This window comes from Pleurodeles waltl, chromosome 1_2 (genome assembly GCF_031143425.1).
Source record: "Pleurodeles waltl isolate 20211129_DDA chromosome 1_2, aPleWal1.hap1.20221129, whole genome shotgun sequence".
Lineage (NCBI taxonomy): Eukaryota > Metazoa > Chordata > Amphibia > Caudata > Salamandridae > Pleurodeles > Pleurodeles waltl.
The window spans coordinates 706,407,171-706,419,346 of record NC_090437.1 but is presented as its reverse complement, the minus strand read 5'-3'; the positions used below and the strand labels follow the sequence as shown (position 1 = coordinate 706,419,346).

At 43.3% G+C, this 12,176-nt stretch overlaps 1 protein-coding gene across 3 annotated transcripts in view; it reads right to left on the bottom strand.

Moving 5' to 3' along the window:
- Window positions 1–12,176, bottom strand: part of TMEM131L (transmembrane 131 like) — a 522,596-nt gene that overhangs the window by 287,844 nt on the left and 222,576 nt on the right. For all 3 annotated transcript variants that reach the window (XM_069242819.1, XM_069242836.1, XM_069242829.1), the window contains exons 5-6: window positions 10,628–10,751; window positions 681–797 (exon numbers count right to left, since the gene is read on the bottom strand). In XM_069242819.1, the coding sequence (XP_069098920.1) occupies window positions 681–797; window positions 10,628–10,751 (241 nt within the window). The remainder of the gene's footprint in view (window positions 1–680; window positions 798–10,627; window positions 10,752–12,176) is intronic.

Sequence of the window (12,176 nt, the reverse complement as noted above, 5' to 3'; positions counted from 1 at the left end):
AATGTACTCGAACGGTGGAATGTTTACAACTTCTCTATTTGATAATGCTAATAGGTTCTCAGTAGATCGTTTTAAAACAAATTTCATATTTTATATTTGCTTCTCTCCAGTGCCCGCTTTGAGTGCTGTCGCTAATGTGAATTACAGCTACTAACATCAAATATAAGCATGAGCTAAGAGGAAGACTAGAAAGGTACGTGTACTAAAAGCGTTTGGGGCTGGTACTCTGAGATGTATTCATAAGCAAGGGAACATTACAAATATATAAAACTCACTGCTGGGCTTCAAAAGTTTATGAGATCAAAAAAGACAGACTAAAGGGACATACACATGGTTCTTGGTAAAAGGAATTTAAAAGATTATACAGTAGAAAAAGTAACTGATTTGGAAGAACGAGCGTGTACAATTTTACGGCTGCTCATCAGCCGAAAAAGAAATGTAGTTCCTTGCTCAGTGGAGATTCATGGGAACCGACATAAGAGAAAAAAAAGTTTTTTGTATGCTGTGGCAGAACTAAAACATCAGAATTCCTACTTTGGGGTTGCATGCTATTTTGATGCATAACAAACATATGTTGATGCAAGATCCTTCGAATTCATCAGTAAGTTCTACCACCACATTCAGTACTTTATACATTTTCTACAAAACTTATTTGCTCAAAATATACAATTGAACCATACCCGATATGGAAGAACGCCGTGTGAGGAGGTATTAATAAATAAGGTACACTCAATGTTGCCTGGCTCAGTCGGAAGGAACACAATCCTGAAGGAGGTGTGATCCTTAGCTGGAATCACCTGCGGAAACACAAAGGAAATTAGCTATCCAATCACTGGTAAATACAGTCTGTAGTCTCTTGATCAGCACCGGTCCTGCATTTTAATCTAACGATGGCAGATGTTTATTTATTTTTGAAGCCCGTCAACTACCAACCAAATCTGAAAACCTACATTACCCACCTTTAGGGGCTGCACTATTCCAGCGCAAGACTCCTATTGCTATACTCACAGTTATGCCCAAAAGCAATCAACATCCCTGCTATTAAACACAGTCAAGTCAAACAGGTCACTCACCTGTAACAATGACACTTTCATGTCACAGCTAATAACTCAATCACAGGCATGGCCGTCATCTATGCGGCAGAACTATTGCTTGTAAGGTGCCGTAAAATGTAAATGCCCATGCCCTTCAGCATTACAGTGGAAGAGCAACGGGTGGCTTCGGAATACAAGCTCCAAAGTGCGACTTCTACTGTCATCATTCCTCCTCCTCCAGTAGAAGAGAGTAACCGGCTGCTTCCAGTAGATGACTTTCCAGTAAATATACAATTTAAGCCTCTAACCATTACATTAGTTTGCCTCGTTCAGAGTGTAGGAGGCAGAAGGCTTTAGAAACCGAGTGGATTAGTTGCAATGCCAGACAGAAGTCACATGTTTAGGAAACTAAGGCTCTTATTAAGAGTCTGGCGGTCCTGGGACCGCCAGACTCGCAGTGGCAGTCGGACCGCCGCCAAAGCAGCAGCCCGGCCTCCGCATTATGACAATGCTGGAGCTGCCACAGTCTGACCGCCAGCACCACCAGTCGACAGCCTGGCAGTGCTGGCGGTCTTAATCTGCCAGGGCAGCGCTGTAAGCAGCGCTGCCCTGGAGATTACGAGTCCCCTCTCCGCCATCTTATGCATGGCGGTTACACTGCCATGCAAAGGCTGGCAGAGACGGGGTGCCGAGGGACCCATAGGGGCCCCTGCACTGCCCATGCAGTTGACAACCACATCACGCTTGATACACCGCAACATTGCCGCCAGCTCAATTACGAGCTGGTGCCAATATTGTGGCCCGTTTCCCACTGGGCCAGCGGGCAGAAACGGAGTGGCCTCCGCCGCCCGCCAAACTCATAATGAGGGCCTAAGACTTGACCTTGACCCTCACGGTTACCAGCACTAAAAAGAAAAAAAGTAAGAAGAATGGGAGGGGTGCTACTAAGAGACAGAACAAACCACCATGGGAGAGCTAACATCACTGGAACCTATGTGGGTGTCTCGGACCAACTGGGGAGATTTAAAGATTCAACCACCTGTCTAGGAGAGATCAAAGGATTGCACGGAGGAGACTTTAGGTAAACCTCCCCTATATGGCTTTTTTGACTGAATTTTAACATTTGCCACTTGTGTCGGTGAAAGGAAAGCAACAAGAAAGGTTAGATATCTTTAAAGATAGTTTTGTATCTTAAGGTTATTCTACATTCACATGGTGTTCACCATCCTGCAATTTAGAGGACGGGTTTGGTAAATCATTTTGCTGATCTGAATTTTTAGGGCATTTGCCATATTTAGAGTCAACATGACTCGTTAAGTCAACCTAAAGCTCACAATGTCACATAAAGAGGATGCCATCTTCCTACTGTATTTCCCCATAATGACTCAGTATGTAAGTTTGAGTATTACGTTTACCAGTATCTTTTTAACCGCAGAGGTGAGAGGGGGTTGCATGAATAGCTAAAACAGACAAGCTTCAAAGCTAGTGCTACAAGGAAGACACATTTACCTTTTGCAGTGTGGTCGTAATGTCTCAACATTACAAGTCCTTCTTTTTATGGTTAAATGGGAATCTTCCACCACCAGAGTGAGGGGCTTGCCATTTTTCTTAGCATCGAATCCCCACCCAAAACAATCTGTAGGCAACTGCCAGTTAAAGGAAAAGAGGCTAGCTTAGGAGACTGTTTGCAAACGGAGCAAAACTTTTCCTAGGCAGATCAGGAACAGCAACATAAATGGGTTGCTATGGCAGTCAGCATGACGAGACAAAACACACAGGAGCTGATGGGACAGATAACATACCTATGCCTCAGAAAGTACACAGGTGTCATAAACTGCATGATGGTCACAAAGGTGTTCACTTATGATTCTTCCTCTTGAGGGCGTCTGTGCTCATTTCATGACTCAAGTGTCTTATCCTTCACCATGGTACAGTGTACACCCCTTTTCCTCTTGGATCCCACTTGGAAAGCCTGCCCAATTGCTCAGAGTAGGGTTTTACCATAGAAGCAGACAATCATCCCATACTCAGGGTAACAAGACCTGCTTTGTGTAGACCTCTGGCTGCAGGTTTGAACTTCTAAACCGGAATCCTCTGAAACTCCAAGACCTCTTCTAACATTTATATCATACTTTGATCTAGTCAGCTCACACCACATCTACACTTGTCCATCCTGGTCCTACCCAGGCAAGCTTCCAGAGCCACTTCTGACTGTCTGACCCTTGTTGCTTCCAGGAATCAAGCATTATTCTGCTGTAGGTTTCTTTCATTATAATATCATGTACCGACAGGAGGGGGTTAAAGTTTTTTTTTTCTTTTGTTCTAATTCAAGCAAAACAAAACCTGTCTACCTCAAAAGGAAATACTAATGTAGATTAGAACATACACTATATGGAGGGACTTTCTGAGAAATCCATGAAAAAGCATAAAAAGTCTAGTTACTTGCCTATAAGAAGTTGTGAAGCTAAAGAAGAGCTTGTTTACCATATATCAACCTAATTTAACTCAATGAATGAAAGCTGGGAGATCAAGATAGCGCTGAATGGTTTGCTTGCATACGTCGCTACCACTGAATTGCCTTGAGAATGATTTTGATGCATTTCTCATTAAAGCCAATGAAAAAGTGGGTGCATGAAAAAATTATTCTGCAACTTCCCCAAAACTGTGCGTTTGTCCAGTTGAAGAGAAAGAGTAATGGTATTGCTTGACTTTCAATCAGTACCAGACCTAAAAGTGGGACAAGATAGGCAGCCAGCAACCACATTCCAGACAGTTCCTGGGGACAAAAGGCACAGATGCGCCAGTTTTCTGTGCAAGTCCCTCCCCTCAACCACTGCTGCATTACAAACAGGGACGCAGACGCTAGTGTTGCCCCTTTTGTAATGCTAATAGCACCTGTATGTCTCAACAGAGCATCCCTCATTTGCATGGAGCGTGGCAAATGCCAATTAGGGAAATACACTGCCCCTTCGCTCACGCTGTATTACAGACAAGCGCGCAGAGGCAGTCAGGAGGTGCACTAACTGTGCACAACAAAAAGGCAACACACAGTCAGCGCACACACCGAGGACAAAGGGGAATCCCAAGAAAACCTCAGACTTCTCTCTGCAGGCAGGTGCAGTAACTCACTGCACTCGTTTGCAAGGGAGATCTCTGTCCTTCCTTTGAATTGCAAGCTTGCAGATGCCATAAGGCCAGCAGACAGCATCACTAGTAGGGTGCACTGTCTCTATTTGTGCCTGGCACACATAGTTAAAGGGTATGCTTAGCACAAACTGTGACAGTGCACACTTAGTGTAATACAGCTCCAGGTCTTCAGCTAGGAACTTCTGCCACCAGTGTTGGCACTTTAACATACCATTTTCTGCAAATTCCTATTATTGATCAATAGAAACATTACATGTTTGCAGCACAGAAAGATAACTACCCGTTTCAAGTTCTGAATGTTATTATAACTTCAGGTTCAACCGGGCGTCTGAAAGTGCTCAGACAGCTCGTATCAATTTTACTTAGAGTGAAGGTCAAGCTAAATTTGTATTTGGTTGACAGGCTGCCCCATGGCCTGGCAGGAGTCCTGCTCCAGGGAACCTCGTACTTGATTACCATGATGCTGCAGGAATATGGATTCACTTGAAAGTATGAGAAACCTCATCTAGAACTGTCTTAGCAGCGAACGTTCAGTTGAGGGTTGTGCCATACTTCACGAGGCTCAAGCAGTAAAGCCATAGCAAAACTTGGCTGAAATGCTTAACTTTCAGAAGGCATTCTCCAGAGAGCGTCTATAGGCACTTGGGAGAGGTAATTCCTAACTTCTGTAGTCTCAGTGTTGGTGTCTACATCACAACACCATTGCAGTACTTTCTCAACCTTTGGTCTGCAGGCTGAAAGGATTTTGAGCATCAAATTCTGTAACAGACCATACTTGCAGACTCGACATTCTCCTAGAACTGTCTTCTCCTGAGCTCATCCTATGAAGCTCAGTTTTAAAAGGTTGGAAGCCAACCAGCATATCAAGCTGCTTAACCCTTCATAACTTGTGTAATATGGAAGGGCTTCAGGTGTTTATGACCTCAATAAGAGGATGGCAAATTCTGGTTTGCAAAGGCAAATGGTGGCGAAAACGTTTGAAATCAATCAAGGGAACATAAAAGGCATTAATTTGCAGATGTAGCTTCGAAACAAAAATTAATGCATCTCCTCATATCCTAAATGTACTGCATACTTGGGCCAGGAAAAATGTTTTAGGGGTCTTAGCCAGATTTCTGTCATCTCAGAGTATGGCCTTCTCACGCTCCTCGAAAATGTTCATAGGCACAAGAACTGATAATTGGTAGTACCGAACGGGACACAGATTATATGATGTTCTACCTTTCATACCAGCAGTGGATTCCAAGCAACTGAAATGAAGCAATCTATTCCCTATACTTTCTACTCCTCTGTTAATAGTGCCAATTATCCACTGTTGCTTGTCCAGGGATGGAGGCTGTCCCAATAGGTTTATCTTCTTGGCAAGCTGTGTAGGACTTGCAAGGTTTAGGAGACCCACAACAAACATTAGTATTACTCCAAATTACTGTGCTAGATTGTACCTTCACGTCCATTTTTTATATGTTTCAAAGGTCGGTTTCTTGCTAGACTGATTTAGCACCACAGATTTCAATGGATAGTTGTTAGTGTGTTAGGACTGATCAGGTTTCAGAACGGCTGAGCTACTAGTAGTTGCTCAACTTCAAAGTTTTGAACTTGGCCGTCTGCCTACGCATTACTTTGTCATTCTGTCCTCTCCCAGTGGCACTCTAACTTATTTCTTGAGGATGTTCAAATGAAAACCGCTGCTTAGCTAAGCATAACAGTAGTATTAAAGAAATAATCCCTTATAGATTTATACGTTGTGCCTGAAATTGCATGTTTTGTCTAAAAGGTGAAAATGGTGGGTGCAGACCAAAGAGATGACTCCCGTAGGGCAGCACAGAAAATCCTTCACTTCAGGGCTCTTCTTAAAATAATTTTTTTCAGCTATCAGAGTTTAACATATTGTACTGAGATTAACCGGTGAATCACATTATGTTGACTACCAACATTTTCCTTTCTTGAGAGGTGTGGAGTTGCTTGGTGCTTGACAAGAAGGGGGTTAGTCCCCGAGACTTCTTGGCTCACAGTGCTGAAATCCCCTCAAAAGACTGCTAAAATACAGCTATAGGAAAGAAACACGTTAAATTACATGGCTCGTGTGAACGTGCAAGGTGATTGTCTGATTTGGTACAGATTGAGGCTGGATATTTGAGAAAAAGACACCCGGCCATGAGTGTGGCATGCTCAGCCCGGATGCCGGCAGCCTGCTTGCTAGCCGACTGATTGGTCCCACTGTGGCTGCCTTCCAGCAGAGGCAGCATGGACAGCAGAGAATCAGGAGGTGAGGGGCTCACTATGGTTTGAAGCGGGCTGGAGATCCAACACCTGACAAAAGTAATTTAAGTCCCATGGTGCGGGTAAGGATCAAAGCTGAACCGCACATAGATCTTGAGGTGGCGGGTTAGAAGCTGTTGGCTGAGCAGGGCACTCTGCTTGTGCTGCCTGGAAAAAATAATATTAAGAACCCATGGTGAGAACTGGCCCACTAGGTGGCCCAAACAAACTGGGCCACCTCAGCGATATGACTCAGCCGCAGCCTCGAAGTAAGAGAGGCTGGAAATCAAACCCATGGATGCTCAAAGGCATTGTCCTTTAAATCAGCATTCAGTGGAAAGGCCAAACCATACAACCAAATAAAATAAGATCGATAGCTATTAATTCCTGAAAAGTCAAGGACCAAATACGCCCCATAATCGGTCAGACACAAAAGAATGCAGCAAAGAGATGCAATCTGTATCGGAAACGGAACCCGCTTTCAAAGATGTGATAATAGCAGTGACAGACTCCAAAAATACCCTAGAAACCGCAGGAAAATATATAGGGGGATGGCAAACACGGAAGCAGTGATGGAACCCGCAGAAGTCTTATTGTTGGACACTAATAAGGTGTCCATCTCCCTTGTATGAAACTATATTTTTAAGGTACTCCAAAAGATGGGATTTGTACCAGAGAACTGGATTAAACTCCTCAATCAAGACCCTCTGCCAAAATTCAAAAATCCATGGAACTACATCCGACCCTTTCAACTGAAAAGGCGTACAGGGCAAGGATGCCCTCGTCTCCATTGTATCGGCTCTGGAATTCCCTTGCTCGTTGGATCTAAGAGTATGAATTAGCGAGGAGCCTGGGGTAGAATGCCACATGGGATGACAAGTTCCCTGTAGGAGGATTATATCCTACTGCAGGTCACGCAACCAGAGATTACCTTAGATAGATTACTGCAAATTGTGGACATATTGGGAAAACACTCAGACCTCTGTACGAATGATAAAGACCAATACTTTACCCACTGTCCCAAGAACGCAACTGCTAAACACCCCAAGTAGGCAAAGGGGAGTCAAGGACTCTGGAATTTATGTGACACGAGATCCTTAAACACAACCTATATAATATCCTGAGCTAATTTAGAGAGAATGTTAATCATGGAAGGGGCTAACACTTTCACGTTCAAGGCATGCAGCCCTATTCAAAGCGACTGCACTACCCAAGTTTTTGTATGTCCTTCGAAATTCTCCAAAACAAATCTTAAAGGAGGTAATTTAAGAAGGTAGCATCAGCTGTAAGGTCCATACTATGAAATGATGGGCGACCATGAATAGAAAAGGCTAGATTTACACATGGGTGTACGATGGGAGTACTGCTCTTCCAAACATATTACTGTCCTACCCAAATCAGTAAATGTTTGCAAATGAATGGGCTTTCTCATTGTTGACTAAACCAAACAAATGACAACAGACAAGTATATTATGCGATGTCGAGGATATATATATTCATCCTGCACAATAAAAAGAATATGAGAAACCTATCTGCATATATTGCAGTGGCGGTAAATGGATGGCCAACAGTCAATCAATTAAATTGGGGCTCCTGGGAAAGCAACCAACTAGAGTAAGTATGGACATTACTGCCTTTCAAGAAGTGAGACATCACTGGGATCTGTAAATCGGAAGGTGTGTGCGGGACTCAAGTCCATTAAAGTAATTAAAGAAGAATGCCTAACACTTTAAAGATGAAAACACAATGCCTGAAAGGTTATTTTCATTATCTCCAGGTGAGACATGCCCTAGCCACTAACATCTCCAGAGACACACTGAAAAAACAACACCCCCACCTCATAACGTCTTATCTGAACCCCTGTTTAAGAAACCAGCACCACTCATACAAAAAATAATTAGCAACTCTCTAGATCCACTCAAGAAACTCGAGAAAAGATGGGAACGATAGGAGCGACCTTAGTGGTGAGGAGTTGGCTGCCGTAATTCAAGGACCAAGAGGTAGCTATAAAAGGTATTGACTTGGGAAGTTAAGGATCCTTCACAGAGGTTATTGTACAAGAGCTTGCATAGCAAGGTTCTGAGTGAAACCACAGACATATCTGAGAAAGAGGCTGTAATCACAATGGGTCATTCAGTCGCACAATTTTGGATTGCCTTCGCCTGAAACACTATCAGAATGGGGTATCCACGTTTAGAGGTTCTGGATACAAAGTGCCCTGAAAGTAAAGCTATTCATTACGGGACTCTGCCATGAAGAACCAACCCCCCCAAATAGCCAATCCAATTGTGAGATAGTATTGCAGTGGCTAGGCGAAATGGGGTTGGATTGATGGTTGCAAAGACTCCTCCAACGCTGAAGCAACAGAAGGACGTCCTGTACTGGTGCATAGGCTCAGAAAAGGTGATGTACGAAGGATGAGGCTGTCCCCAAAAGTCTTAATTGGTATGGGCACCCTGGAAATCACTGAGATCAATAATCCCTTCACTGCCCAACCACCCCCTAACAATATGAACAGAGGATAATCTATACCAAATAGTCATGGCATAAAAGAAACTCTAACTTGGTAATGCATTAGTTAAATACAGATTGTGTATGATAATTGTAGTTGGAGTAGGGAGGAAAATTGTAATAATTGCCTAGGTTTTGTCTTTTCTTTTGAAATAACTGCTAAGATTGTACTTGTGTGGAGACACGCTCTACTGTTGAAACATTAAAATATATGAAGTTTAAAAAAAAAAATTCTGTGCCCTTTACTTTGGCACAACGAAAAAACATGTGTAGCTTGCTTTGATTCATCTCCATATTTCCTGTATTTGCAGATAACGTTTTGCTCCATCTAGGGCAGACCTTCGTTAGAGGTTAAGGCACATTTTAATTGTTATCAATACTTAATTATTTGTGTTTTTCCTCATCCATCCTCTTTGTAGAAAGTTTCACTAAATGAACCATGTATGCACATTAAACAACTGAGAGTTATGTAACTTGAATGCCTCTTGTTACGGCATCCAATCCTCGTAGCGTAGGAGGCTCAGTATGTCCACAGCTAAGCTGAACAGATGGATCAGACTGGTGATCGTGAAGGCAGAAGAGCAAGCCTGGGTCTTTTCATGGTTGAATGGAGTCATTCCACTACATAATACTGTCTGAGTAGTCCAGGAGTAATCACCTGATGAATGCATGTAATGCAACCACATCGACCTGCCCAAACTCCTTCATCTGTCATTATTGTGCATGGGTTGGATATGCTGCTTTATCTGGAACTGGAATTCGTCAGTTTCTAGTTTAAAGAAGTGATCCGAACAATGGCTAAAATTAATTTTCCACATATATATCATGCAATATGTGGTGCACGTATATGTTTTCCAGTCGTCTGGCATAGAGTCAGTCTGTCCAGACCAAAAGAAGACAGAAGAAGTGGTGATGGCTTCAGTGCTGCCAGGTTCCATCTTCAGACTGAGACCTGCACCTACATGATCCTAAGGCTGCATATGGCTGTGTTGAGCTGAGGTACTAGTGACAAGACACAACACTAAGAATCTAAAGAAGCAAAAGTTGGACCTCTAATATAATGCTTTGGGGAAAGCTATAATGCTCATCTGCAATAAATGACTTGCCTCAAACTGTGATCAGGACTCAAAGAAACGAAAATCACCAGGTAAGTAAATGTTGGCATGACTGGAATAAGTTGGTGTTTAATGCGATCGCTCTCAGCCATTTCCTTTGGTACAGGCAAGCAGTGCAAGTAACAAAGAAATATAATACCCGTGAAGAGAACTAGTCCAGAACTTGTCCTAATCTCGATGCTTAGCTAAATTTAACTACAACTGGAGCGGCTAGCTTCCAACAACGTGGTACACAATTCGTATGCTATTAAAAGAGGCTTAAAACAGGTTTCACTGTACCTTCCTGATCAAAGTAGTCTGTTTAGTCAAATCTTAGCTGTGTGTGTGGGGTGGGGGGGGGGGAGGGGGAATTAATGCACTTAATTTATTTTTGTTGAATATTTTGCCAGTTAATCGAGGGTGGGGGCAAGGGCGTGTGTGTAGTGTTAGTTGTTCAGCACCGAAGGAGAAGCGATTGCATCACAAGCGTCAGTTGCAGGACAGAAAATATTCACACCAAATCAAGTATTATGTTCTGGCCGTCGGCCGCGGGATATTTTCCAAGAGCACATGAACACTCACCCTGTTCTGAGGGGGAGACACGTGGAAATGCCTGCAGGCTGTGAACACCGAACTCACGAGGACTTCTGCGCCCTTGCTAGGGTTGTATGCAAGCAGCATTTTGGCTCTGGGAACGCCCAACTGCCTGTGAAGAAAAACACATTTTCAAGTAGTGGTTTTAAAAGGCTTAGAAACATGTTAATAATCGGGCACATCTGTTAAACATGCTGTAAATGCTCCTTGCATCATCTTTACTGTGTATACCATTTTGAGATTAATCTGCTTGTACAATGTGATGGCAACCCCCTAGGCGCTGCGTGCAAATATACGGGTTTTAAAAACACATCTCCGCTTCAGAACAGTGACCCTCCAGCTGTATGTTCTGGTGCAGCAAAGCCTCCCTACTATCTGCGCACCTATTTAAACTTCGGATCGTGCAAGCCGTCCAAAGTGCGAAAGGGAACTTGACTTTCAAAAAACATAACTTGTGTTCATCAAACAGCTGCCACAGTTTCAGCGCCTTAACTGTCTCAATATCGCCTCCAGAGGTAGAAAAGGAGAGGGAAGTTAAAAAGTGTGCGAATCCGCGTGACTGAAAAGAGATGTGCACAGCCAGTGAAAGACCGAGAGAGAGAGAGAGAAACAGAAACAAGAAAGTTCGTGTGAGAAAGTAGATGCGAGAATGAAAGGGTGAATCACCGGCTGAGGAGAGAAAGTGAAAGGAAGCGACGAGAATGTGTGAGAAAGAAAAAGCCGTGGGTGAGCAAGTGGGGAGTCATGAAAACACCAGTGAGAGCTGGAGAAAGAGTACATGTGGTGAGAGTCAAGTTTGTTTATCTATATGAACGAGATCTAGATGTGAGAAAGCCCTATGTACATATATTCGCAGTCAATTGCTCCAGTGTCACAGCATTGAAACCTTAACAAGTTAGACAAAAGAAATCAGCAAAAGCAAATGTCTACTAAATATGATGATCCAAGTTCTGTGATTACATTCCAATTGTATGTACCGTGAGAGATTGTTCCTAAAACGTTCATGCATGTGTGTGTTCTGTTCACGCGCGGAATGCAACTGAAGCATTATACCGTTCATTCCCTTCTTGAAGCCTCGGAGGGTACATTGTATTGACAGTGAGGGGGTAAAGAGCTCCAGATTTTGAATGGATTTCCTGAGAAAGGTGTTTTTTCTTTCTTGAAGGCTGCAGTTTCAAGCAATATGATGTCTGCTTCTCAGAGGGCAGTATGGCATGTGGCCCTCTGTGGGCTAGGTATGTAAGAGTTTCGGAGTGAACTGCTTTGCAGACTGGTTTCAAACTGCTGCTCGCTTACTTTGCTAGCTAACTGAAATAGGCAACGCAGTGATGTGGCCCAATCCGCCCTTCCCTGCAACGAGTCTGGCTGCGGCGCGCAGCACTGTCCTGAGAATAACTGATTGAGCCCTGGGAATTCAAGAGCAATGGGACGAGGAGTTCAATCACCAGTATTAGTCTTATTTTGTACTGCATCCTTTGATAGCGCGTTTATGTGCGCTTGAGGTTTCAGTTTCTGGCTACAACAAAGCCAAGTAATT